Raw genomic sequence first — 25,276 nt, forward strand, 5'->3', positions numbered from 1 at the left:
TCAGGCAAATTATTGACCAGACATGTTCCGTACTTTTTCTGTACTTTTTATCGCAGTGCACAATGTTTCAACATAGTCTGACACATGATAGCGCATGCGTTTTCAAGTTTTTAAGTTTGCAATAAATTTTGAACATTCTTAGGCTATTTGAGTGTACCAATTCGGATGAAAAAATTTCGCGCGGAATTTAAAGTAAAATTGTACGCACAAAAAAAAAAGTTCAACATTTTATTCGCATAAAGCGACTTCTCCTTATGTCTTGGTACACTGTGGCAAAAAGCTACGGAAAATTCTGTAAACAGCTTGTAGTAATTCTCCGTAGCCCCCTTGTCAATATTGTCCGTAGGCTCTTACAGTATTCTCCGTAGGACGATACAGTCTTCCAGGTCCTACGGAGAAGACTGTACGGCCCTACGGAGAATACTGTAAGATCCTACTGAGAATATTAATAAGAGGGCTACGGAGAATCCTGGCAAAAAATTAACTGAATTTTCCGTACCTTTTTGCTATAGTGTAGAAGAATCGATTTGTAACCTTTCTTCCTTGTTGAGTTTTTTTGGAATGTCCCAAATCGAATGAAACCGCTTTCGCTATATCTGATAGTTTTTGAAAGGAGGGAATCGTTTCATCACGCTAGATGTACAATTCAGTACGTGGTGTTGCGTAACTTTAAACCTTTTAAACGCACTGCATAAAATTGTGCAATAATTTTCGTCAATTTATGCATTTTTACGCATGATCTTATGCGAATTCCACATGTGCAGAAACCATGCCAGTTACACGAGCAAAATTCTTCATAAATATTTAGGATGAAGTGTCCTAGTGGTGCACGATAAATGTTTATGTACAATTTTGTACGCTATGATTCATGATTTTAATCCTGTAACACAAATTGCATAAAATTGTGCTCAAATTAGCATAAGTTTGTGCATTAGGACTATGCAAATTCCACATATGCACAAGATCGTCCAGGTAACACGAACAAAATTCTACATAAGTATTTGTGTGAAGTGTCACAGTGTGGCGGTCTAGCGCAGGTCAGGGGAGAAGGACAAGTCGCTTCGAGACTATCACAGGTTTTTTTACTATTATTATTATTATTTTTAATTTTTTAAGCGTTTTATTTCCGGTTGCCAATTACTCTCACAGCCAGCCCCAGTCCAGCATGCTCTGCACCGCGTCGCCGTAGCGGCGTCTCACTTCGGGCGTATCTTTGACTTGGAAGCCGGCGACTTCGCTGTCCTTAGCCTCTTCGCTGCCCGTGGCGTCCGCAATGGCGCCCTGGACGTCCTTGATGGCGGAATCGTCGGTGAAGACGTGCACCATGCACGGGACCATGCCCACAGCCATACGGCAAGCACGCTGCATTTGTCTCTGCGCAAAGAAACCCATAGTTTCTGACTTGTCCATAATTTTTGTCATTTTTGTGTTTGTGTACACGTAAGCTAGGGACAATTTGATACATGAACTAAGGGACAGTTTTTTCATTGTGTTTCTGCATTTATTAATTTCTACCCAATGAATGTTTAAAATTGTGTCTTATTTATGTGTAAATTTGTTCATAACTTACATCGGTGCACATTGAAAAGTCAAAGGTGAGAAATGAGACCCGGTTGAACAATTCTCACCTTTGCACTGAGAATACAAACGCTATGAGTATACTCTCAGTGCGTCAATTAGTGCAATGCCTTCCCACTCCCTTGCATTAGCATAGGGCATTTTCGGGACGCATTGCACGTAAGGTGCAACATGGCCACGGCAAAAACAGTGTCGGGGTTTCACAGGCGCACCCTGGGTCATTATAGTCCAGGGTGGGCCTGGAAAACGTGGACAATGTTTTTGCCGTGGCTATGGCATTGCACGTATGGCGCGATATTTTAAATCACATGCTATGTTCATGGCGGTTGGAATCTCAGTGACTATACGTCAATAATACTTACAAGCAAAAAGTCCGTGAGCAATTTTTTTGTGAGCATACCTGGAACATGTGCCAGGGGTAGACGGAGTCGGGGTCCTCGATGCCGCCCGCCCTCAGAGTGCCCTGCAGTTCGTCGTGGTACTGCCGCATCAGCGACGCCCAGTGCTCGTCCCGCAGTTTCTTCTCCGTCGTGCAGAGCAGGATGATGGCGAGGTCCGGGGCGGGCCAGGCGTACCGAACGATCTGGAAGTCGATCAGGCAGCAGCCCACTGTCGCTCCCGCCTGGAACAAACGACAGGTTGAATTTTGCGGCGTGTGTTTGCTGGAAAATTAAGGATTTTACAACATTTTTTTTGTCTTGCCAGGGGAAAAAATGTTTTGGACAGGGTAAGTGTGCCGTCCCAAGCCTTATTAAAGTCATGGTGACTTAACATACCAAATAGAAACAGTTCAAGCGCACAAGCTCAAGAAAATTAATCAAAAATGGACAGTCGTGAACCGAATCTTAGCCTTATGATTAGGCTAAGCGTCCCGTTAACTAGGTGTCATAGGCAAAGCTGTGCATGAATACTGTTGCTTTCGAGGGGCTATGCGCTCTCTGAACCTGTGTACCGACTATTACGCTATTACGCTCTATTACGCCTCAAATTAATCGGAATTTAGTTAAAAACGGCCTAAAACACACGAAAATTGATAAAATTTTGACAATTTCGGCTATTACGCGACTATCACGCGTATTATTACGCGTGCTATTACAGATAGAGTGAACCGACTATTACGCGAGTGCATACCCCCTCGGTTGCTTTCGATATCAGCTTGATGGCTCTTGGGTTCACCCCCCGTTCTTTTTTACCCACACACTAAATGTGTACAATTTTGAACGAGACATCTCAGTGTTGTGCGCAGATGAACTTTTCGTATAGTTTTGGAAAAATTTTGCACTAAAAACTGTCCATATTTCCCCATTTTTGTACTAAATTGCGGACAAATTTGTACAAAAAGTTCGTCTGCACGAAAAAAAAAATGTGACGTCTTGTACATGGTACAAAAACATTTCGGAAGCAATTGAGAAGAAACTACATTTGTACCTCATTCTGCTGGAAAAGGATGTTGTTCACGTGGCAGTCACCGTGAACAATGGAGTTGCCTCCCTCCGGGTCCGGTCGCAGGTATTCAAAATAGTCCTCGATAGACATCGTGCTAATACTCTCTAGTTTCTCCATCACAGACGGCGGAAATCTGTCTTTGAGCATGTCTGTAAATGAAAGAAGAGTTTAGACTTCCTGCTTGAAGTGTTCAGGACACGCTCCTGCACCGAAAGTTGTGTTTCGCCTGAGCAGGCTCCGTGACTTATTTAAATTGAAGATTTTCAGATGTTTTAGGTGCAGGACACTGAAATTTTTGAATAAGGTGCGAAGCTCTGCGTTATTGTTATTTTTCACGCTCAGCATTATTTTATATGATAGAAGTAAACACACCAAACGTGCAGAACCCCGCGCGAGGAGACGACTGTTGACGATTTGGCCACATCACAAACGCAGCACGCAATTACGCTTAAATTTTGCAATATTTGTGTACACGGAAGCCATGTACAATACACAAATAAGGGACAAAAATTCCACATTGTTCCCTACTATTTATAAAATTTGTTCATAGCATATATGGACATTCATGGTAGCATATATGGACATTCATGGTAAGGGAAGGTGGGGTACCATGTGACGGTTTTTGTTAAGTGCCCGTCAACCCAATAATACCAATCACATTACATTCATAAGTAGTCAGGTGAACAAAATGACTCTTCACCTTAAAACTTCTGTTGAGATTTCTAATTTATCTGTTTTGGTTGCTGAGTTATCCCGAGTTGAATGGGCCAAGTCAAAATGTCACTTCGTACCCCACGTAGTACACTATGTGACAGCCTTAGTGCACCATGTGACAGTGGCCTTTTGTCAGGGTTTAAATCCTATTCAGCGTATCTATACGCAAAGAATGAATGAAAAAGTCTTCCAGCTTTTTATTTCCGTTGAGTTTATCAATTTATCATCTTTGGTTCCCGAGCAATGAAGGTTTTAGTTATTAGTGTACAAATGTCATGGGCTGAACACATTCAACTGAGTGAATCGTGGAATCCCATAGCGAATGACAGTAGTGTCACATGGTGCCCAGAACAACAGTTTTAGGGGAAACAGCAATAACGCTCAAAGTTTATGCCGCAGAGAATCGAGCCAAAGCTTATTTTGCGCTAAAAAAATCAAAGAAGAACATCTTGCAGAGCACATGTCCTTAAAATGTATTTTAAAGGTAAAAAGCGGACGCGGCGGGAAATAGAAAAAGTTTCCAATGAGTTATTTTAAGACTATTTCCAATTCTGATCGCTACCATTCCCGTCCTTTTCGAAGGAGAGTCACGACCTAATGCACGTCGATTCTCCTTCATAATACCTTCCTTTGAGTCTTCTTACCGCTGTTGGATAGCAAGCCGTTTGGGAGAAAAAGCCAAAGTCAAAGTCACATGGTGGCTGTGTCACATGGTACCCCACCTTCCCTTAATAATTAGGGAGACATTTAGCGTGTGAAGTTCTCCACTACTGCAGTAGTGGAAACCATGGTTTCTCAGTGGAGTGAGTCTCACCAGGAGTGTTGACACTGGATTTCAAGAACGGTAAGAAAACGTTTTTCAATTCCTCCAGCCAGACGGGTTCATCCACCATCTCCTTCAGTTCGGCTATGAGGTCAGGACGAAACTTGTCCAGCACCATGCCCGCTCCGTGCAAGCGCGCAAGCTGGAACACATTAAAATGCACTGTGGAGGAAAAGCATATAATAATATAAAGATAGAATCTTTAGGGTCTCAAAACTTCACAGCTCCGAGAAAATCTCTAAAAAAAAAGATGGAAAATGAATGGAGTCTCCATGAACGTGATTCTAGGGTTTTTCTCCATGAAATTTCGGAGCTAATTTCTAACAGTGTACTACGACGTCACACTTCTAAAATACCTACAAAACTGATATGTTTCAATCACAATTTTTGGTACTGATAAAATTTTCGTACGAAAAACTGAAGAAGTTACTTCGTATCAATTCAATGTGTTATTGATGAAGCAGTGTTTTCTGTACGCCAATTCAAGTAATGTGTTTAAACCGTGGGGGCAAAAACTCGGGATTTTCGTGTACACATGATTCGGAAAACGCAATGATTTCATGGCTGATTCGCCTTATTTCGCGACGCACCAGGGTGATGTTGATCGTGATTGTGTGTGATTGTGTTCGGAAAGAAATGATTTCGGACTGATTTTTCCTGGTTTCGTGTGATTGTGCCTGATTTCGGTCGAATTTAGTGATTTTGGTTGATTTCGGATTGCTTGATTTCGCGTGATTCTCAATGATTCGCATCTGATTTCGGGGGCCGTGTACACATGATTGCGCGAGTTTTTGCCCCCTCGGTTTAAACAAATTTTGTAAGAGACATCATGTTTTTTTTTGTGCAGATGAACTGTTTTTAAAATTTTGTGATCTCGTACTAAAACGGATAAATATGTGCAGAGTCGCTCCCACTCAGCCGAATGCCCACAAAAGGGCGCGACTTAAATTTCCCCATGTAGGTTTCACTCACTTTCCTTGAATGCTTTTCTGACATCCGGCCGATCACCACCTCACCTGGGTTGCAATTAATCGGCACTGCCTCTCATCCAGGGTGGCGCCCCTCTTGTTGATGCCGAAGCCCTGAGGTTTCATGTCCTCGATCACCAGACAAGGTGACTGTGGGTCCGTGGGGTATCCCCTGCAAGAAAGTGAACGAAAAGTTTGAACTTTTGAAGAATGACACACTACACTGCAGCCAGTGGTAAGTTTGCTCGCCACAAATTTGGCAGCAAGCAGTATTGACTGCCAAAATTTGGCAAGCTTTGGTCGACACTCTTCATAAGCTTGCCAAATTTTGGCAAGCTGGAGAGTATTTTCGGGCCAAGCTTGCCAAATTTTGGCATTCAAAATGTCTTGCCCAATTCGTGGCAAGTAAACTTACCACTGGAATTGCAGTGTAAATGTATTTGTACAATTATTTTGTACGTGGTCTGACACAAATTTAAACATGCCAACTTTTTCGAACGAATTCGTGCGAAATTGCGTACAAATTTGTACGAAAAACACGTGTGCGCAAAGTTGTGAGAGACTTCGTACCAAAAAATGTAGGAATTAAGTGTGCTTGGGGTTTGTTTACATTGCAGTACCCACCTAGGCCATGGCAGAGGCTTCTTGAGGTGTACTAACTCTTCCAGGGCAGGAAGCAGTCTATTGTAGACGAAAATCTCGCATCTGAAGGCACCCTCAACGAAATGTGACTTTTCCATGGACGGTAACATAGCCTTGCACATGAGGCAAAGTGGATCATCCTGGTCACACACAAAAACAAGCCGATAAGTGGAAGCTCGTGCATGCTGACGGACCCTTTCACTCGCCGAGTGACAAGCAGGAACTGACAGTGCGCCACCCAGCGTCGGATGCGTAAAATTTTATCAAGACCTACACCCAAATATCTTACGAAGAGATTTCCCATGATTCGAAGGAAATGGTGCAAGCATAATGCAAAGGCGTTTTTCTTCGTATTACACTGGAAGCGTAATGGTTGGACACATGGCCAAATTATGGCGTGACAACAAGTCGCGCCAAACCTTGGCGTGACACGAAATTCGCGCCGAAAAACGGCATGATATGCGAGTCACGCCATTATCTGGCGTGAATGACCATGCGTTTAATGAGAAAAGTCATACCCAAAACCGGCGTGACAAGAAATCCAGACCAGAAATTCGTGTGAGTGAGAGAGAGAGAGAGAGAGGGGGGGGGGACGCCTACAACCGCAACAGGCTTAGATCAGCAATGCTAGTAAGCTCAATCGCTATCTTTCCCCATCTTACCTCGTTCCGTATGACGATGCGATACAAAGCACTCAGATATCCGTCACCGTCGTTTGACCCCTGCTCGATGTGGTACCTGCACCGGAAAGCAGAAGTTGTGAAATTGAGCCATTGTTGCAATAAACATTGGGTTTCTCCACTAAGAAGTCAATTTCACGCTTGAAACACTGTCGTATTCACAAATCGCCGTGCCTTCGGGTTTGCAGTGTACTAAACGCCCGTACTCACTTAGGGTTTTTCCAGCCACGCTCGTGGACGATGTGCTTCAGTGCCCTGTCCACACTCTCGGGGACGGCCACAGCCGCTCCGTTCGCTGCCATGGTCGGCACCACACTGATAAAGAGAGGCGCAACAGGCTGCTCTTCGCGCAGAAGGTGGACCGGTGGGAGGGGAGTCCTTGCAAATCACGGCGAGAATAATGCTCTGCGCTGTCCACCACAAAATCGCAAGGTTGCCAAGGCGTTTTTATAGCAGGAGAAAGCCCAACGTTGCGCAACAAACGCGCCTTATCACTACTCACTCCGTGACACTTCAATTTTGAGCTGACTATCGGGCCTGGAGACCGCATAAATTTCTAATTGTGGCGCAATCGCCGCGAAAATGATATTATTGCAACCACCTCAGTCAGTAAGTAAAGAACTTAAAAAGCCATAATTATGCTTTTAACCAGCACGCCACTTAATCCCATGATTAGACTATAATCGATCAAGCATTTACATTCGACACCCTAAAGTGTGAGATATATTGAACCGAAACCGCTTAACTACAGTCGGGTTCCGCACACGAAATGTTATGTACAATTTTGTTGGCGACATCACAGTGTTTTGAGCTGATAAATTACTTTTCGTACAAATTTCGTCCGAAAAACTGCACATATTTCCCCATTTTGTACAAAATCGCGTACAAATTTAAACAAAACGTTCATCTGCACAAAAAACTGTGACGTCTCGCACAAAATTTGTTTGAAATAAAAACTTACTTCAATTCATAATTTTTCGTATTCTAAACGCATTTTGAAAGGTTCAAAAACGAATATTTTAAAACTTCGACTTAGTACTTAATCTTTAAAAGCCATTCAATACCATGAAAAAACGAAGTACAATCAGCATAATGGATTCATTCCGGCAGAATTATGAGAACATTCGGTTATTAGTTTGTAAAGCATAATCGATCGAAGTAGGAAGCCCCATTTTCTTATCTTTAATCCTGCCCCTGCATTCAACTGACGTGTGATAGCAAAGCAGCGACTTTCCTGAAAAGGTGTAGGCTTTTTGGGCTGCATTCCTCGCTCAGACACCCTACGTTCAAGCTTTCATTCTACGCCTTTCTTCAAGCGTAGTTGAACTACGCTTGGCTTCAAGCGTAGTTCTCCTTTTCGCCTCTCTCCCGCCTATCTAAATACATGGGAGAATTTCTTCTCTACGCTTGACGCCAAGCGTAAAGTCTTCAAGCGTAGTTGTATGCTTGCATGAAGCATACAACTACGCTCCAGTTTTACCAGTGCCGTAATATATTTGCACGAAAGTCTTTGTATCTTACGGAAATGGCGTTCGTATTATTCTTACGTGAACGAATTAGTATATAACGCGGAAAAGTCTGTAACGGGCTGAGAGTGTAGGCACCTGCGCGGTCAAATAGTCGCCTTTGCTGAGCCTCGCTCACAAAGCCGGATGGTCTCACTTAGTTCGTCAAGCCCACTTTGCACTGTGGTCCCAGCGGCTGCGTGTCGGCCGCCACAGCGCAGGAGCGCCGGCGGGGTAGGCCACCCATTGTACTGCCGCATCACTTGTAAAACTAAAGCGTAGTTGTACGCTTCATTTCAGCGGGTTCAAGAGCACTGTAAGCCTAATTTGCATGGTTTCGACATTTAAATTTGTAAATGTATTGAAATGTGAATACTTATTATTTTATTTCCTCGTGCGTTTAGCGAACGGAAGCTTAACGCTACGCCGTAGTTTTCAAAAGTTTTCAAGAATATTTGTTCTGTGTTTGAAGTGATCACTGTAAATCCAAAGGCAATACATTTAGTACCTTTTTTGGCGATACAATTGAGTATCGCCAATAAACGGCCTTACGGAAAAGTATTGCCTTCAAAACGGCGATACACAAAAGTATCGCCAAAATTTGGCGATACTTGGGAGTATTGCCACGATTTGGCAATAAACGTCAAACAAATCAAGAGGACAAGGCCTTGGTTTAAGGGGGCTCATACATGTTAAAAGCACTTTTCTAAAAAAAATTTTTGATGTAGACGGATTAAGATTTTACAATTTCTGTGTTAAAATCCTTTTAGATAATTGAGTAAGCTTCATTTTGGCTTAAGGGAAAGTGACTTTGGACATTTTTTAGAGATTTAGTCGAAACGTTTAAAATTTTGCTTCTCGTAAGATTTTGTTCGCATACTTGCTCAGATCTGTGGGGAAAAAATCAGGGAGACTCATCCCCAGTAGTGTCATAGAATTGACTACAATGGGCTTTATATCTGCAAGAGTTTTCAAGAAAAAAAATAAAAACAATTTTTTGTTGAAAAATTTGTTTAAAAAATTGTTTAAAAAATTGTTTTTATTTTTTTTCTTGAAAACTATTGCAGATATAAAGCCCATTCTAGTCAATTCTATGACACTACTGGGGATGAGTCTCCCTGATTTTTCCCCCACAGATCTGAGCAAGTATGCGAACAAAATCTTACGAGAAGCAAAATTTTAAACGTTTCGACTAAATCTCTAAAAAATGTCCAAAGTCACTTTCCCTTAAGCCAAAATGAAGCTTACTCAATTATCTAAAAGGATTTTAACACAGAAATTGTAAAATCTTAGTCCGTCTACATCAAAAAAATTTTTTAGAAAAGTGCTTTTAACATGTATGAGCCCCCTTAATGCCGTGGTTTTGGCATTATCCAAAAGTATTGCCAAATTTCGGCGATACTTTCTTGTATCGCCGTTCTGAAGGCATTACTTTTCCGTACGGCCGTTTATTGGCGATACTCATTTGTATCGCCAAATAATGTACTTTAGTATCGCCGTTGCGTTTGCAGTGATGCCGAGTGTTGCACTTCAGGACTCAGCAGGTGTCAAATTGGTGTCAGAAAGAGGGAGATAGAGAATCACAAATTTAAAACGCAAGGAACCACGGCATATGTTCTGTAGAGAATGTATACAATTTATTTTATTGTAACAGGGATAAAACATTTCTTCAACAATTTTGATAGCGTTATTTAATTGACTGTATACATAGCTGTATAATTTCATGTTGATCACTTACAGATTAAAATATTTAAAATATTGGGCTCAATAAGTACCTATAATGTACAAAACGTACAATGTCTGACACATTTTTGGAAATTAATTGTGTATGCACAGGTGTGCTAATTTTACCTAAAATTACTTTTGAACAAAGGGTGAGATCGTTCTTACAGTGAGTAGCAAAAACAATGTAACTGTCCCACTTAACCTACTTATCACATAATTCCCCGATGTACACTCTGTGACTTCCTTTCACCTTCGCCGGGCACTCCTGTGGGCATAAAGCATTAGTCAGTTACGAAAAATAAATAGAATAAACCTCTCGCGACGACAACCAGCCACGACGGTTCTGACTCAGGAGCGCAACCAGCTGCCAACCGAAGAAAATTGTTTGAGGTATGAAGTGTTCTTCGGCAAAAGTCCTCCGGCAAGTAATGTTATCTGGTGTGTGGGCGGCATGGATTTAATTAAAATACGGCTGTTCACATCCTGCAGTTAGGATGGTTCTGAATCGACACGGCACTGAAATGAGGTATTTTGCGATAGTGAAGAAGAGAAAGAAGAAGATGCGACGGTGGGGGTAGAACATGAACCCTCATTTGATTAGGCAGTGCGTCTGCTTGAGGGGCGGGGCGGGGGCGGTTGGGGGCCATCATACACTGAGATTCCAAACGCTATGAGTATAGCACGTATGGTGCAATGCGCTGTGATATCGCACCATACGTGCAATGCCACAGCCATATTGCACCTTTGGTGCAATGCTTCCCGAAAAGGCCCCATGCTAATGCATGGGAAATGGGAGGCATTCCACTTCATGTGCAATGCTTTTGCATTGCACCAATTGACGCTATACTCATAGCGTTTGGATTCTCAGTGTAGCCGCCAAACAAATGAGGGTTTGTGATGTTCTACCCCCACCGCAGCTTCTTCTTCTTTCTCTTCTTCACTATCGCAAAATACCTCATTTAAAGAGAGACATCGCACCAACTCTAGGCGATACAAAAAGTGACATCACAAGAAAGGTCGTAAACAAACGTATCACCGAAAAACTGGTCGTACAAAAACGTATCACCGAAAAACGGATCTTACACAAACGTAGGTATCACCGAAAACAGGGCGATACAACAATGTATCACAAAGGTAAATCACAAAGGCCGGACATCAGCGACACTGGCCGTTGTTTTCCGAGGCGAAATATTACCTTTTAACGGTGTATCACCCTTGTTACGGAGAAAGTGCATCGAAATGTCAACCCTTTCTGCGGTGACACGCCGAAGTATCGCCCTATATTTTCCGAAATACGTCTAATTCTCACTCATTTTCGATGAGGCAGTCATGTCTCACCCCCCACTATTCGATTCTCAGTGATGGCAGTAAGCTAGAATTGACTCAGCTTGCCGGCGCAGATCAACCAAACGAAACTAGCGGAATGCATTGGTACCTGGCAGGAGTGGTTGGTGGAGTGCGGGAGGATGACGGCGTTGCAGAGGCGGCCTCTGCCGGGGGCGCCGCCGCCACCCTTGGCGGGCAGACAGGGACCCTGCAGTATGACGTGCAGCTTCTGGGCGTCGTCCATGACGCGCCGCAGCTGCTGCAGCCACCTCGAGTCGCACAGCCGGCCGGGTACGTCCGCGTCGCCCAGAGTGAGGAGGCGCAGCGAGTCGGGCAGCCGCGCCAGGGGCTCCGCGCTGCGGCTGCAGACACCCACATGAGGGGCCCAGTTTCGGGGCATAGGGTCAGTTGGGGTAGACACGGGGTAAAAATGGGACAGTTGATTCTTAGTCAAGAAAAATCGAGATTTTAGAACTTGTGCCCTAGCAAATGTTATTTTCTCAACAAAAACATCACATTTGGTATGTCAAGCGTTCCAAAATGTCAAACCTTTGTTGGGGAGCCCCCAGTGTTTAGAATGAAGAATGAGACGAGGTTGATAAGACTTATGTATATTTCCACAAGACTATGCTGGCAAATCACATCCACCCACTTTGACGCTCTGTCTTCGACTGTCCTCGCAGTGCCCCGGAGCACCGCGCTCCAGCCCTTCGACCCTGGCCGATAACGCAGTGCTACCACGACACCGCGCACAAACTCCCTTACGCTAACCATCGGTGCCGGCCTCAGTGAAGGGATTTTCGCTGCTCGCTGCTGCCAGCGCGAGGCAGCCCTTCGTTCAAAGTCTGCGCGTGACGCACACCCTGCCACGCGGAGAGCCGTCCGCGTGACCGAGCATAGGTCACTCTGGGGTCCCTTCACTGAAGTCAACACGGCCCGGACGCCCGCCGGAAAACATTGCGAAACGACACACAAGTCGTGGCGTCGTCCAGACCAACCGATGCCTATCTAACTAAGCCTAAAATTTTAAACTAACCGCGTTGGCGGTGCTCATTCCGCCAACACCTTGACTAAGAATCAGCTGTCCCATTTTTACCCCGTGTCCCATAATTACCCCACCTGACCCTACCAACTTTGGAGTGTACTCACCCGTCCGTCGAGCGTGGCAGCAGGGCGTGCAGTGGAAAAGTGGCTGGTTCCACATCCAGCTTCAGCGTTTGCACCACAGGCAGCGATGTCAGAAGGTCCTTGAGCGCACCGGGACCATCTCCCGGGTCAGACAGGGAGCAGCACACGCCGCGCAGGGTGACATACCGCAGGAACCTGCCCGGTATGTTGGCCAGGACCTCCCAGCTATCGTGAACACTGCAAGTACCTTCGCAGGAAAAAACATGATGTCAGCAACTTTCAATCAACACTCGAAATGCACTGGTAAAACAAAGGAATAAGAATCACACCCTTAAGGGCATAAAGCCTTTTTCACGCCAGGGCGTGAATCGTATGTCTTTGGAAGGGTGCTTGCACTATTTTCTTTGTGTCATGGGAAATTTCTTCGTAAGGCATTAAGAGTGAATGTGTGGCTTACTTATGGCCAAGCTCACTAGAGCCAAATTCACGAAATTTAAAACCAATGTCCACTGCAGAAAATAACTACAACAAAAGTACACAAATTTCTGGCAAATTTTTTATCTGGAATTTAGTGTACGTTTCAAGTACAACAATTGTTGTACAAAGTACAACGGAACCGGCATGACGAGTGCTGGGCAGTCCAGGGCTGGTTTTGGTTTGTACAATTCTCGTTGTACTTTCTACAATCCCTGTTGTACTTTTATTGTACAGTTTTTGTTATACTTTTGTTGTACTATCCACACTTTTTCTTGCAGTGTCCTTACCTCGTTGGAATAAGATTTCCAGCTGACAAAGCTCCCAGAGGTTACGCAAGAGAAATATCTTTTCGAGGACTCGAAGACACTCCTCTTCCTCACCTCTCGGGGCGCGCAAGAACAGGGTGCCTAGAAACTTGAGGGGCTTCAATACTTGGATTAAGGACGGTAGAATTACCGCCTGAAGAGTACGCAAACGGGGTGGCAGGAAGTCCAGCAAGCCTTGCTGATCCTGTAAAGAAAAACCAAATCATGTATCATTACACTGGAAAAACTAAGGCGTAGTATTACGCCTTTCGTGAAGCGTACACACTGTTAAAAAAAACTTACCTTTGAACGAATGTCAACCCTCGCCAACTGGTCACGATGGACTTGAAGCAGCGACCGAATCGGGCGGCACAGCGTCGCGAACGGCGCATGGTCGCGGACACTAAACCACAGGGTGGTGAGGGAGCCCCGCGCAGGCCAGTCGAAGACGACCCCATGCAATGGGCTGGCCCTGACAACACAATGGGGAAAATGAGGGCCAATGTTCATCCACTGCGGCAAAAAGCTACGGAAAATTCTGTTAATTTTTTTGCCAGGACTCTCCGTAACCCTCTTATCAGTATTCTCCTTAGGCTCTTACAGTATTCTCCGTGGGACCGCACAGTCTTCTCCCGGCACTGTGGCAAAAAGGTACGGAAAATCCTGTTAATTTTTTTGCCAGGATTCTCCGTAGCCCTCTTCTCAATATTCTCCGTAGGCTCTTACAGTATTCTCCGTAGGGCCGCACAGTATTCTCTGTAAATCCGCACAGTCTTCTCCGTAGGACCTCGAAGACTGTATAGTCCTACGGAGATCACTGTGCGGTCCTACGGAGAATACTGTGCGGTCCTACAGAAAATACTGTAAGAGCCTACGGAGAATATTGATAAGGGGCCTACGGAGAATTACCACAAGCTGTTTACAGAATTTTCCGTAGCTTTTTGCCACAGTGGGGTGGAAGGATCTGTAGTTGGACTGTAGTTTGAACTGAAGTACAAAACTGTAGTCCGGAAACTGCAGTCAAAAGTGACTAAGAACTACAGATTTAACTGTTTGCGTCATCACAGTAAGATCTGCACTCCGTAAGTGTAAAATAATCTACAGCTTTACTGCAGTCCCTTTTGATTTGATGTGTTCAGATTCGAAAGTAGTTCCGTAAGTAGTGAAGACTCAGTAAAACGTTCAAATAAAGAGCAATGCGGGGATACATTCTTAAAGAACACCTTGCACTGAAGTTCATCTTCAGTTCTGTATGACAACAAAAGGGTCCAAATATCTAAATTTCTGAAAAATAAGACCTAAGTAAGAAAATAAAGTAACGTCATTGTAAAATAAAATATAAAAAAAAAACTTATTTTTTTTTAGAACTTGTATCTTAATTTATGGGTAAGAGCTTCTTTGCGTGGAAGACCTGGTCTAAGACTGGAAGACTGTATAGTTCTATGGAGAACACTGAAGGGCCCTACGGAGAATACTGTACGGACCTACTGAGAATACTGTGAGAGCCTACGGAGAATATTGATAAGAGGGCTACGGAGAATTACCACAAGCTGTTCACAGAATTTTCTGTACCATTTTGCCACAGTGTCGGTTGCGAAGAATTCTTTCACAAAATCAGTCCAGTGCATGCAGTATTCGATTACGAATGATTGCGCTACGAATCCTAGTGCGACACAGTCTCTCATTGGTGAGAGACTATCTTACACTTGGATTTGCAGTGTGAAGAGATGGCCTCTCAAGGCTCTTGGAAAGTTTAATTTTCCCTTCAAAATGGGTAGAATTTGTAAGAAACAAATAAACGTTTACATAAACTTCCACAAGTCAGAAACTACTAGGAGTTGGTGCCTCCAACTTTGGGATTCAAACCATCTGATAGTGATTGAAGTTTTAACCACAAAATGAATTTCTAGTAAAACTGCCTCCTCTTTACAGTTTTCTAAATAAAAGACCCACCTGGCGCCGATCGATCAAAAGTGCACCTCCGTGTTAAAAAGAGACTACACACTAAATGTCATGGGACTTTTTTATGTCCCACAATTTATGCAATTTTAAGCACATCCGACGCTGATACAATTTTGTTCCCGTCTGGCGACACATTTTGTCCGACGCCTGCTGCAAATTGAACTTTCACTCGACAATTTTTGTCCCACCTGGCGGACACAAAACTGCATCACCACCGGATGTGCTTAAAATTGCATAAACCGTGGGACAATAAAAGTCCCATGACATTTAGTGTGCAAGTCTCTGACCTCTGAGACATCCTTCCATACGGTGCACTCTCGACACTTACCTGCACAGTGTGATGCTCAGCCAGGTGATGAAGGTCTTGCTGGCAATCGTTTCCCAGACTGCCAGAGCCTCGAACGCCGTGAACAGACTCAGCTTCTCTTCCAAAACCAAAGTCTTGACGTGGTCTTTGACCAAATGTCGGAGACTAAGTAGTGCCATCAGCGACGATGGGGTTGAAAGCATCAGCGTCCCAGCGTCCTCCTGAAAATCCCGAAAGGGTTCATTTGCATATTACGTAACGTCTTCTGTGTCTCTCAGAAAAGAAGTCATCGCAGTATCGCTCGTACACACTAAATGTCATGGGACTTTTTTTGTCCTACGGTTTATGCAATTTTAAGCACATCCGGTGGTGATGCAATTTTGTGTCCGCCAGGCTGGACAAATTGTCTAGTGAAAGTACAAGTTGCAGCTGGCGCCGGACAAAATGTGTCACCAGACGGGAACAAAATTGTATCAGCGTCGGATGTGCTTAAAATTGCATAAACCGTGGGACAAAAGAAGTCCCATTACATTTAGAGTGTACAGGAAGAAATGCTTCACTGTGAGAAAAAAGAACGGGAAAAGTACGGAACTTGTCTGGTCAATAATTTGCCTGGAACGTCCGTACTTGCCAACTACAGAACGTTCCGTACTCTTTTCCGTACCCATTTACATGGGTTCATATGGAGCAAGTACGGAACGTTCCGTACTTTTCTTCGTACCTCCGTACTATATTTTTCTGCACCATTTCCGTACAAAAGTGCGGAATTTTTTACAGTGTTCGTCTATGTCGCGAAACCCTTCGTAATACAAAGGATTTCTTCATCGTTGGAGGTATTTCTAAATTCCTTTCATTTTCTTTGTAGTTGTAAAGCAAATGCCTCGTACTCTGCAAACTTAAGTGTGTACATAGTACACTCTTATTAGAGCATGCTTCCAAGCACTCTTATTTACAGCATACTTGCTAGGCACACGATAAAAAAGAGTGTACATTGCATGTACACGCTTAATATGAGTGCACTCTTAAAACCTTACGAAGTATTATGAGCATACATATGACAAACTAAAATACTTTGTTATACGAAGAAATAGTTCGTAAATTACGAAGTATTTACTTTGTAAGCTTATGTATGCTTAAAATACTTTGTTATACAAACTACTTTTCTTTGTAAGGCCCAAAATAGTTTGTAAGGTTTTCTCAGTGTGAACCTGGCAAGTACACTTAAACTGGCCCATGCTTTTAGATAGGACTAATCGAGTGTATTTAAGTGTGTACTTGCAAGGTACACTCTTATTTAGCGTGTACATGCGAGGCACACTCTACTTTTGTGTGCCTGGCAAGTATGCTGTAAATAAGAGTGTGCTTGGAACAAGATTGTACTATGTACACACTTCAGTTTGCAGAGTGTATAGACCTACGTAGAACACAGTAATGTCCTAAGGAGAATATTGCCAAGAGGGCTAGAGAGATTAATCACAAGTACTTTACAGGAATTTCTATAGCTATTGGCCGCAGTAAACAAAGAATTTTGAGCATACAAACATAAGGTTGCAAAGAATATACTTCGGTTTACTTCATAATTTGCGTCCTATTACAATACGTTCGCATAGCAAAATAGTTGGTGCCTGATGGTTTTGAACAGAGTGAGAACCTACCGAGAAGGACACCGAAAAGCAGGACCCCAACGTGAGGATCACCTTCTCGTAGCGGACGACGCCCTGGGTGCGTCGCAGCAGACGCACCGCGCGCAGGGCCCGCTCCTCTTCCGCACGAAGCGGCCACCGCCACCAATTGAGCCTGCGCGAAGACCACAGCCGCTTGGAGGAGCATAGGTCACGCCAACGGGTGCACACCTGCAGGAACAAGTCACAGTCGGGCCACCAGGAAAAACAAACCCACAAACCACTCTGCAAACTCAAGTGTGTGCCAGGCATGCACTTCTTGGAGCATGCCTCGCAGGCACACACTTCCTGATGCATGCCTGGCAGGCACACACTTCCTGGTGCATGCCTGGCAGGCACACACTTCCTGGTGCATGCCTGGCAGGCACACACTTCCTGGTGCGGCAAGTGTGTGCCTGAGGCATGCACCAGGAAGTGTGTGCCTGCCAGGCATGCACCAGGAAGTGTGTGCCTGCCAGGCATGCACCAGGAAGTGTGTGCCTGCCATGCATGCACCAGGAAGTGTGTGCCTGGCACACATTTGAGTTTGCAGAGCACATTTCTTCGAACGATTTCGAACGTGAACGTGGTCGCACACAATTTTGAACATACCAACTTTTGCGTACACATTGGTACGCAGAATCGCACACACTCGTGCGTGCGAACAAGTTTGTACGAAAAGAACGCGTTAGCATTGCGAGACCACGAACAAAAAATTACCCATAGGGATTTAGTGTGCACAAGAGGCAACACTCGCTGTAAAGATTTTAGCTGTCACTGGATGACACTTTCACGCCTATTTTTACCTGTCTCAAAACTTGGCGACACTGTGTTAAAGTGCACACGACTATGCAAAAAAATCACAAGCACTGTGATAAAACCATCATGAATTTGTGATGAAATTGTTATCATTTACACGAGATAAAAATTTCGTCCACGATTTTGTCATCTAATGAACACAAGATTTCGCAGCGCTCATAATGGAGATCAGTCGGGAAAACAAGAGTCTTAACTATCTTACAGAGGACTTTTACTTCAACAGTGTTAAATGAGCGAGCACTATGATCATTCTCACTCTCATTCCAGGAACGTGACATCACGTTGACAAAATGTCGCGTTCGTTTGAGCATTGTATCACATTCGTTTGGGTGTGAATTGGCCAAAAATCAGCTCGTTCACATTCAAACGAACGTGACATTTTGTCACGTTTGTTTCAACGTGATGTCACGTTCCTGGAATGAGAGTGGAGGGAGATGCTTAAATTTTCGTTACGAAAAATTGTTTGCAAGGGCTATTTTATGGGCAAGGACATTAACAGTGCGCCTTCAAGGCGTCAAAAAACTCCTTACCTGCGATGCCCGAACGAGGTCAGGAATATCCAGAAATGAAAACACCAGTTCGAGGGACAAGTCACTCAGTGAGGCGATCGGGGCCTGGCAAAGGTCAAACCACAATGTGATTAAGCCTACCTCATTTCGTATTCCTTAACGCGTTCCCTTAAAACCTAGGGATGTACCCCAGGGAGGGGGGGGGCTTTCCCCCGCCGGAAGAAAATGCGTGAATTGTACAACAAAAATACAACAAAAATCGTACAATAAAAGTACAACAGGGGTCGTATAAAGTACAACGAGAATTGTACAAACCACAACGCACAGTGGGCTGAGATCCGTAAAAACGACATTTAATACAATTTTTTCAAAATCGTTTTTTGGATTGGCTGTGTGTGAGTTAATGTTCAGAAAGGTCCACTCTTGAAGAAAATGGACATGGCAGCCCAAAAACCTAGCCGTATCACAGTGAAAACTACCCGCGAAAACTTGGTTTTTTACGGTTGCCGAGCTAGTGCCGCGGAGCACAAAAATTGCACATTCCCCAAACCCCTTTCCGACCAGCCAGGGCAAATTTTTTACCCCGGTTTTCGGCAGAATCTATTGTTTGGGTATGCAACTCGAGATGAAGACTGAATGTGGACTCATTTTGGCCTTGGTGACGTGAGAAGACACATATTTATAAATTTAGGTAAATATGTGAATTTTCATTTATTCCCAATATTCAATTTGAGTTTCAAAGCGACTCCTTCGTGTCCCGAAAGAGATCTATACGCCAAAATGTTCCTTGGACCTTCCTCTACAAGATCCAAACTCTATCAAAGGCTCATCGAGGCTCCTCTCGGATTGCGACGCGCCGAAAGCTAGCTCTGTCGTCATTTCGCAGCGCCGCCGCAACGACAGGTGGCGCTGTTGACGCTGCTGCTTGCGCGCGCCACTGCCACCGCGTCGCCGCAAAAATCAGGAAGACACGCGCGCATATAAGTTTCCAGGGTTTAAGATTTTCATGCAGTGACTAGACGGGACACTGGACAGTGGACAGGTATGTTTGAGTGTTTACGTGAGACATGTCCGTGCGTACTCGCTCTGCCATCGCATCAGACAAGTTTTATTAGACAAGTTTAAACTTTCTGTGCAGTGCTGTGGTTGAGTTTATCTTAGTGTGTCTAGCGATGGCATGTGTAATCCACTGTAAAGACCTAAAAGTTTGTCTGAAAACGGCAAAAAAATAGAAAACACGAAGTTAGAAAAACGGAATTTAAAAAAAATTCAGGCCGTTACGGTTGTTACGCATGTTACGCAGGAGTTTGGGGGTGAGGGCGGAGACTTGTGGGGATTTGATTAGCCTTGCACTTCCTGTTCGACAAATTTTACATAGGATGTTACTGTTTTGTAGGGTAGCTAGGACATGGCCCCAGTTTCTCGTCTGGAGCTGTACCAAATATGGAAAGAAAAGTGTGGGACAGGAAAGAGTCACTCAGATGCTAATAAGGCTGTGTTCCAGTTCATCATTGCTCGATGTCCAGATGTAGGCACAGCCGTGAAAAGGACCCTTCAGCAAGATTGTGCGCGTCTTTGTTACGTCTTCCTTCAAAAGTTGAGAAAGTGGAACAGAAACTCTGCGCGTTTTTTGCAGAAGGAAGCTCAGTGGCTGGGGGGCTCTTTTGAGTCTTCAGAAGCCCAAATAAAACCCTCAAGAAAAAATAAAGTAGGGCCTCCTCTCAAACAGTTTTCAAACCTCTCAGACCGAGTCAAGGCGCAGAAAATGCGGGACTTGGCCAATAATAACTGCATCGAATCCCTGGCTGGCGCGCTGTCGCGGTCACTCCTTGACCGTGGCAAAAAGGCAGCCGCGCAGGTCGTCGGTAAAGTCATCGAGTCACCAAAAGCAGAGGAGATTTTAAAAACGTTGACAGGAGAAAATCCCCCAGTTGAAAAGTGGAGCCCAGATAAAGCTTTGGCTATATCTTTGGACACTGGTTTAACAAAACAAAACTATCAGGACCTGAGGAATGCCAGTCTCGAGTCCAAGTCAGACATGTTTCCCACTTATGAGAAACTAAGAGAAGCTAAAATTGCAGCTTGCCCGCCGTCTACGGCCATTTCAATAACAGAAACTAGTGCTGAGGTTACACTGCAAGCCCTTGTGGACCATACAGCTGAGAGAAAACTGATGGATGTTGAAGTCAGTGATCAGGAAACAAGATTAACTATGATTTCAAAGTGGGGCTTTGATGGGAGTTCAGATCATTCCACATACAAGCAGACCTTTTCTGCGGACAATTGTAGTGACTCTCACTTTCTACTAACTTCTTTAGTTCCTCTTGCTATCCAAGGCACAGATAGCAAAAAAACCATATGGGAAAATAGTTCTCCTGGATCTAAAAAGAACTGTAGACCTATCAGACTGCAAAACTTAAAGGAGACTCCAGATGTGACGCACTCCGAAAAGAATTATGTCACTAATCAAATTGTTACTTTAAAGGAAACAAAATGTAGAACAAAGTCAGGAATAGAAGTAGTAGTGGTCCACATATTGGTCATGTCCATGGTAGATGGAAAAGTGTGTTCTACGTTGGAAGAGACTGCTTCATCAAACTGTCATGTTCGTGGGGCGACGCCCAAAGAAATGAACTCACTTGAAAAACTGCTTTTAAAACCCAGCAGGCCCACTGGGTTGGCTTACGGTATGGCTCCTCTCCATGCTTACATTCGAGCTTGCGAATGTTTACCTCATATAGCCTACAGGTAAAACTAATATAATAATTTGAAGTTTTTGAAGTGTGCCAAATTTGTTTTTCCATTTCTCATGCACTTGCTTGCCGGTATTTTTAGATTGGATTTCCAACAGTGGAGGGCCGTAACCAAGGAGCAGAAGGACCAAGTCACTAAGCAAAAGTTCCGCATTCAAGAGGAATTTAGGAAGGAGACTGGCTTGATCATCGACAAGCCCAGATCTGGCGGAAGTGGGACGTCTACTGACGGCAACACGGCGAGGAGATTCTTCCGTCAGCCCGAAGTTACAGCTCGCATCACAGGTACTACAAAAGCGAATAAGTCTATTTTCCATAGTTTGCTTCTCTGTTCTTTAATGCATTTGATTAGAGTATATATACTTATCGCTTTCAGGCATTGATGAAACCCTCATTCACCGCTTTGCGGTGATCCTGCGTGCATTGAACTGTGGTGCTGAGATTAACGTGGCAAAATTTAGAGAATATGCCCTAGAAACTTATCAAGTATACGTGGCCTCCTATTCTTGGTACTACATGCCCCAGAGCATTCATAAGATTTTAATACATGGCGCCGAAGTTATTGAGACATCTATCTTGCCTGTGGGCATGCTTTCCGAGGAGGCACAGGAAACACGCCACAGAGACCTGAGGAGCTTTCGCCAACACTTCACCAGAAAATGTTCAAGGTACGTTTATTTTTAAAAGTTCATTATTGAAACGTGTGTTTTGAAAGAATTTATAATAGGTAATCGCATTTTCAGGGAGAGCACGATGGAAGATCTGTTTAACAGACTTCTTGTAACATCGGACCCCCGAATTTCATCGCTGCGTCGTTGTTCCAAGAAAACCCAAGAACGTGAAAGTGACGAAGTTTCAGCTCTCATTTTGACTGAAAGTTCCTAGATCCGTACCTTATTTTTGTTTATACTTTTCTTTACAATTTTTTTTTATGTTAAAATGACATTAGCTTTTTTGCTGACAATTTCTATTATTTTTCTGTGATAGTTAACTGTGACAAACAATTTTTTTGTTCCTTTTTTCTTTATTTAAGTATTACTTTTGTTGTTATTATTTACTTTTTTGTTGATTTCATTTTGTTTTTATTTTTTTTCGTCGCGATGAACTTATTTTGACCTGTCCTTGGGTACCAAGTTAACAATAAGATGTTAAAATAAATTTATGAACACTTTTTGGTCTTATTTGATGAAACCCCTCCTCTGAAAATTTAGACACATAGTCAGATCGATAGAGCGGCTCAAGACGAATCGATTGGTACTAGTTTGACTGCTGTAGCACAATCCGTTCGGCCACAGTCGAATTAAATGTCACATTTCGCTCCCTCAGCCCACTGTGCAACGAGGCCTGAACGGCAAACACTCGTCATGCCGGTTCTATTTTAGAACCGTTTACACGGTTTCCAGGGCACAAACATTCTTTTACGCCCTTCCAGGGCGTAAATCGTTTAATGCCCTTGGAACGGGCGTTGGTATAGGACTTCAGAGCAAAATTTGAATGCCCTTCCCGAAGGACGTTAACGATTCACGCCGTTCACTGCGAGAAAAAGCGAGGGGGCAATCACATTGGATGTTTGGTGACAGACACAAGATTTCTCAAGGCTTCGGATTTCGCAAAATTTAAAGCGATATTCCACCCAAAATTAGCTTGTTTTGGGCCTTTTTTGGGGCAAGATTTCAGATTTCCCAGAGATTTCTAGAGTGGTTAGGTTAGTCGGAAAAAAGCAAGAAACATGTCTTTGCAATAGTTTGCCTTGTCCGTCCGTGCCTGTCTGTCCTACCAGGAAACTTCTGTACTCTGACTCTTTAACCGTACCCGGTTACATAAGTTCTTATGGAACAAGTACGGACGTTCCGTACTTTTGTCCGAACTTCCATACCGTTTTCATCTGCACATTTCCCGTACAAATATACGGATTTTTTTAGTGTTACGGGGGCGTAAATCGTTTACGCCCTTACATGGCATAATTTTAATGCCTTTGTTTCACCAGTACAATTCTGATAGACACACTGTGTACTCACCGCTGCGACAGGAGGGGGCCGTTGTTCTTCACCAAGAGCCGCCCCTTGCAGCCTGGCACGTCGCCGAGTCAGCATGGCTGCGAGGGACTCAAGTAGCACTAGCAGCGACTCAAGCGATGGGGCGCGTTGTCTGTAGAGATGCGGTCACCACGACACTGTCAACTAAAAGCAATGCGAACACTCGTAAAACAAAGGCATAAAAATTACGCTCTTAAGGGCATAAACAGTCTGTTACGCCCTTAAGGCGTAAATCGTTTTAGGTCCTTAGGAAGGGCATGAATGGTATAGGACTTTCAAGCATTATTTTAATGCCCTTTCAAACGGCGTAGATCGTTTACGCCCTTCAAGGGCATGATTGTGAAGGCTGAATGATAGTTTGTCAAAAGTTATAAGGGCCGAAGAAGAAGGGAGGGACGAAAGAAAGATGAAGAAAAATGGCATCACGTGACACGCACGTCTAAGGCACTGACGGCTATCCTACCTAAGGCATGAGGTATCGCGGCCGAAGAAGCCCGAAAAGCGGGAAAAATGAAACGCGTTACGCCAAGACGTGTCTCCCCAGTCGGAACCACACCTCGTGCTGCAACGGCGGCAGAGCCGATCTAGTAAGCGACAAATCGAGGGGTCCTATTCAAAAGATCTTATCTGCGCGTTCCCCCCCAGACAATCTTATCTTAAACGCATGTGAATTTTACTCAGTTTGATCATTTAATACAGCTACAAATCAAAATCATTTGTGATAAAATTCACTGAAATGTGGAGATGAAAGATCAAAAAACCAAAAGTACATGTAAAAATATATTCCGCTAACTCTCGTACGTGTCCCAACTGGTCAAACTGGGTGAAATCCGCACGCGTTTAAGATAAGATTGTCTTGGGGGGAACGCGCAGATAAGATCTTTTGAATAGGACCCCTCGAAATAGGAGGCATGGACAGTTCCCTGGGAGTTTCAGGTACTCCTATTGACAGGCAGGAAATTGCGAATGCCTCCTATTTCTCGTTTACTACATCGCCACTGCCGCCGTTGCAGCACGAGGTGTGGTTTCGACTAAGGAGACACGTCTTGGCGTAGCGCGATTCACGTTTGCCCGCGCCTTTCGCGTTGCGCTCTGCGATACTCGATACTCAATGCCTGTGGTAGGATAGCCGGTAGTGCCGTGGAAGGGCGTGTCCCGTGATGCCCTTACGAAAGTTGGAAGAGACTTACCGAACGCAGGTTGGCAATCTGTTGAGACGCACTGCCAAGCGCACTGTGCATTGAGCGAGCGGAGGCACGGCGCGACGCCGCGCGCAACGTCCTCTGGAGGATGGCCCAACTTGGGAACGGTTCTATGCTCGGCTAGAAGTTACTATGGTTCAAGTGCGTCACGGGTCTCTACTCTGTCAGAAGGATAACTCATTCATAATATCTAGGATTCAAGAAAAGAAACAACGCCAGAGCTTCCTCGCACGCTTGTCCTGCGTACACTGGTAAAACTCAAGCGTAGTATTACCCTCTGTTTTCAAGCGTAATCAGTTTACGCTTGAAATCAAGAGTTAAAGGCTCATCCGCCAAGATTCCCCCTATCTAAATGCATGGGGGAATTTCCAGAGAATGCTTAATTTCAAGCGTAACGTCTTCAAGCGTTACCCCGCGTAACCCTATGCTTGACTCAAGCATAGAGTTACGCTTTAGTTTTACCAGTATACTCAGACGAGTAGGAAGTCAAACTGTGAGTTTCGGCGTTTTGCGTCTCCGGTAGCAGAAAAGATAACAGTCCTTTGAAAGTAAATGTTGGGATATGTGAGTGCAGCAGAAAAATCACAAAGTCAATCAAACTTGCATACACGTGTTTTCTTACTTTATACACTTACAAATCCTTGCGAATTACTTTCAATGGATCCAGGTGGCAGAGATGTTTCAAATCAATGCCATAGGTGCATTGAGAC

General features: G+C 44.1%; 4 protein-coding genes across 11 annotated transcripts in view; 1 reads left to right on the forward strand and 3 right to left on the reverse strand.

Moving 5' to 3' along the window:
• Nucleotides 1-25,276, reverse strand: part of LOC117646926 — a 47,235-nt gene that overhangs the window by 10,710 nt on the left and 11,249 nt on the right. The gene's annotated exons all lie outside the window — the stretch shown is intronic.
• LOC117646915 lies at nt 1,071-7,273 on the reverse strand. The gene is made up of 8 exons (XM_034388263.1): nt 7,062-7,273; nt 6,834-6,909; nt 6,154-6,311; nt 5,578-5,701; nt 4,553-4,703; nt 3,007-3,173; nt 1,979-2,200; nt 1,071-1,374 (listed from the first exon to the last, which is right to left on the reverse strand). Exons 1-8 carry the CDS (start codon nt 7,151-7,153, stop codon nt 1,144-1,146), a joined length of 1,221 nt encoding a protein of 406 aa, XP_034244154.1. The 5' UTR covers nt 7,154-7,273; the 3' UTR covers nt 1,071-1,143.
• Nucleotides 9,972-25,151, reverse strand: LOC117646913. 8 transcript variants are annotated; one of them, XM_034388259.1, is made up of 11 exons: nt 25,029-25,151; nt 24,555-24,727; nt 23,347-23,508; nt 18,597-18,680; nt 17,242-17,439; nt 15,608-15,807; nt 13,621-13,789; nt 13,300-13,522; nt 12,557-12,782; nt 11,517-11,763; nt 9,972-10,346 (listed from the first exon to the last, which is right to left on the reverse strand). In XM_034388259.1, the coding sequence occupies exons 3-11, from the start codon at nt 23,419-23,421 to the stop codon at nt 10,284-10,286; spliced, it is 1,485 nt and encodes a 494-aa protein (XP_034244150.1). In that variant the 5' UTR covers nt 23,422-23,508; nt 24,555-24,727; nt 25,029-25,151; the 3' UTR covers nt 9,972-10,283. The 8 variants fall into 8 exon arrangements, with proteins under 8 accessions (XP_034244150.1, XP_034244143.1, XP_034244148.1 ...); XM_034388252.1 differs by having other exon boundaries at nt 11,517-11,769; nt 25,029-25,150; XM_034388257.1 differs by lacking the exons at nt 24,555-24,727; nt 25,029-25,151 and adding an exon at nt 24,430-24,505 and having other exon boundaries at nt 11,517-11,769.
• LOC117646923 lies at nt 19,395-22,438 on the forward strand. The gene is made up of 5 exons (XM_034388290.1): nt 19,395-19,617; nt 21,240-21,323; nt 21,411-21,613; nt 21,705-21,996; nt 22,072-22,438. Exons 2-5 carry the CDS (start codon nt 21,265-21,267, stop codon nt 22,211-22,213), a joined length of 696 nt encoding a protein of 231 aa, XP_034244181.1. The 5' UTR covers nt 19,395-19,617; nt 21,240-21,264; the 3' UTR covers nt 22,214-22,438.

This window comes from Thrips palmi, unplaced genomic scaffold (assembly GCF_012932325.1).
Source record: "Thrips palmi isolate BJ-2018 unplaced genomic scaffold, TpBJ-2018v1 HiC_scaffold_2, whole genome shotgun sequence".
NCBI classification, from domain to species: Eukaryota; Metazoa; Arthropoda; class Insecta; order Thysanoptera; family Thripidae; genus Thrips; species Thrips palmi.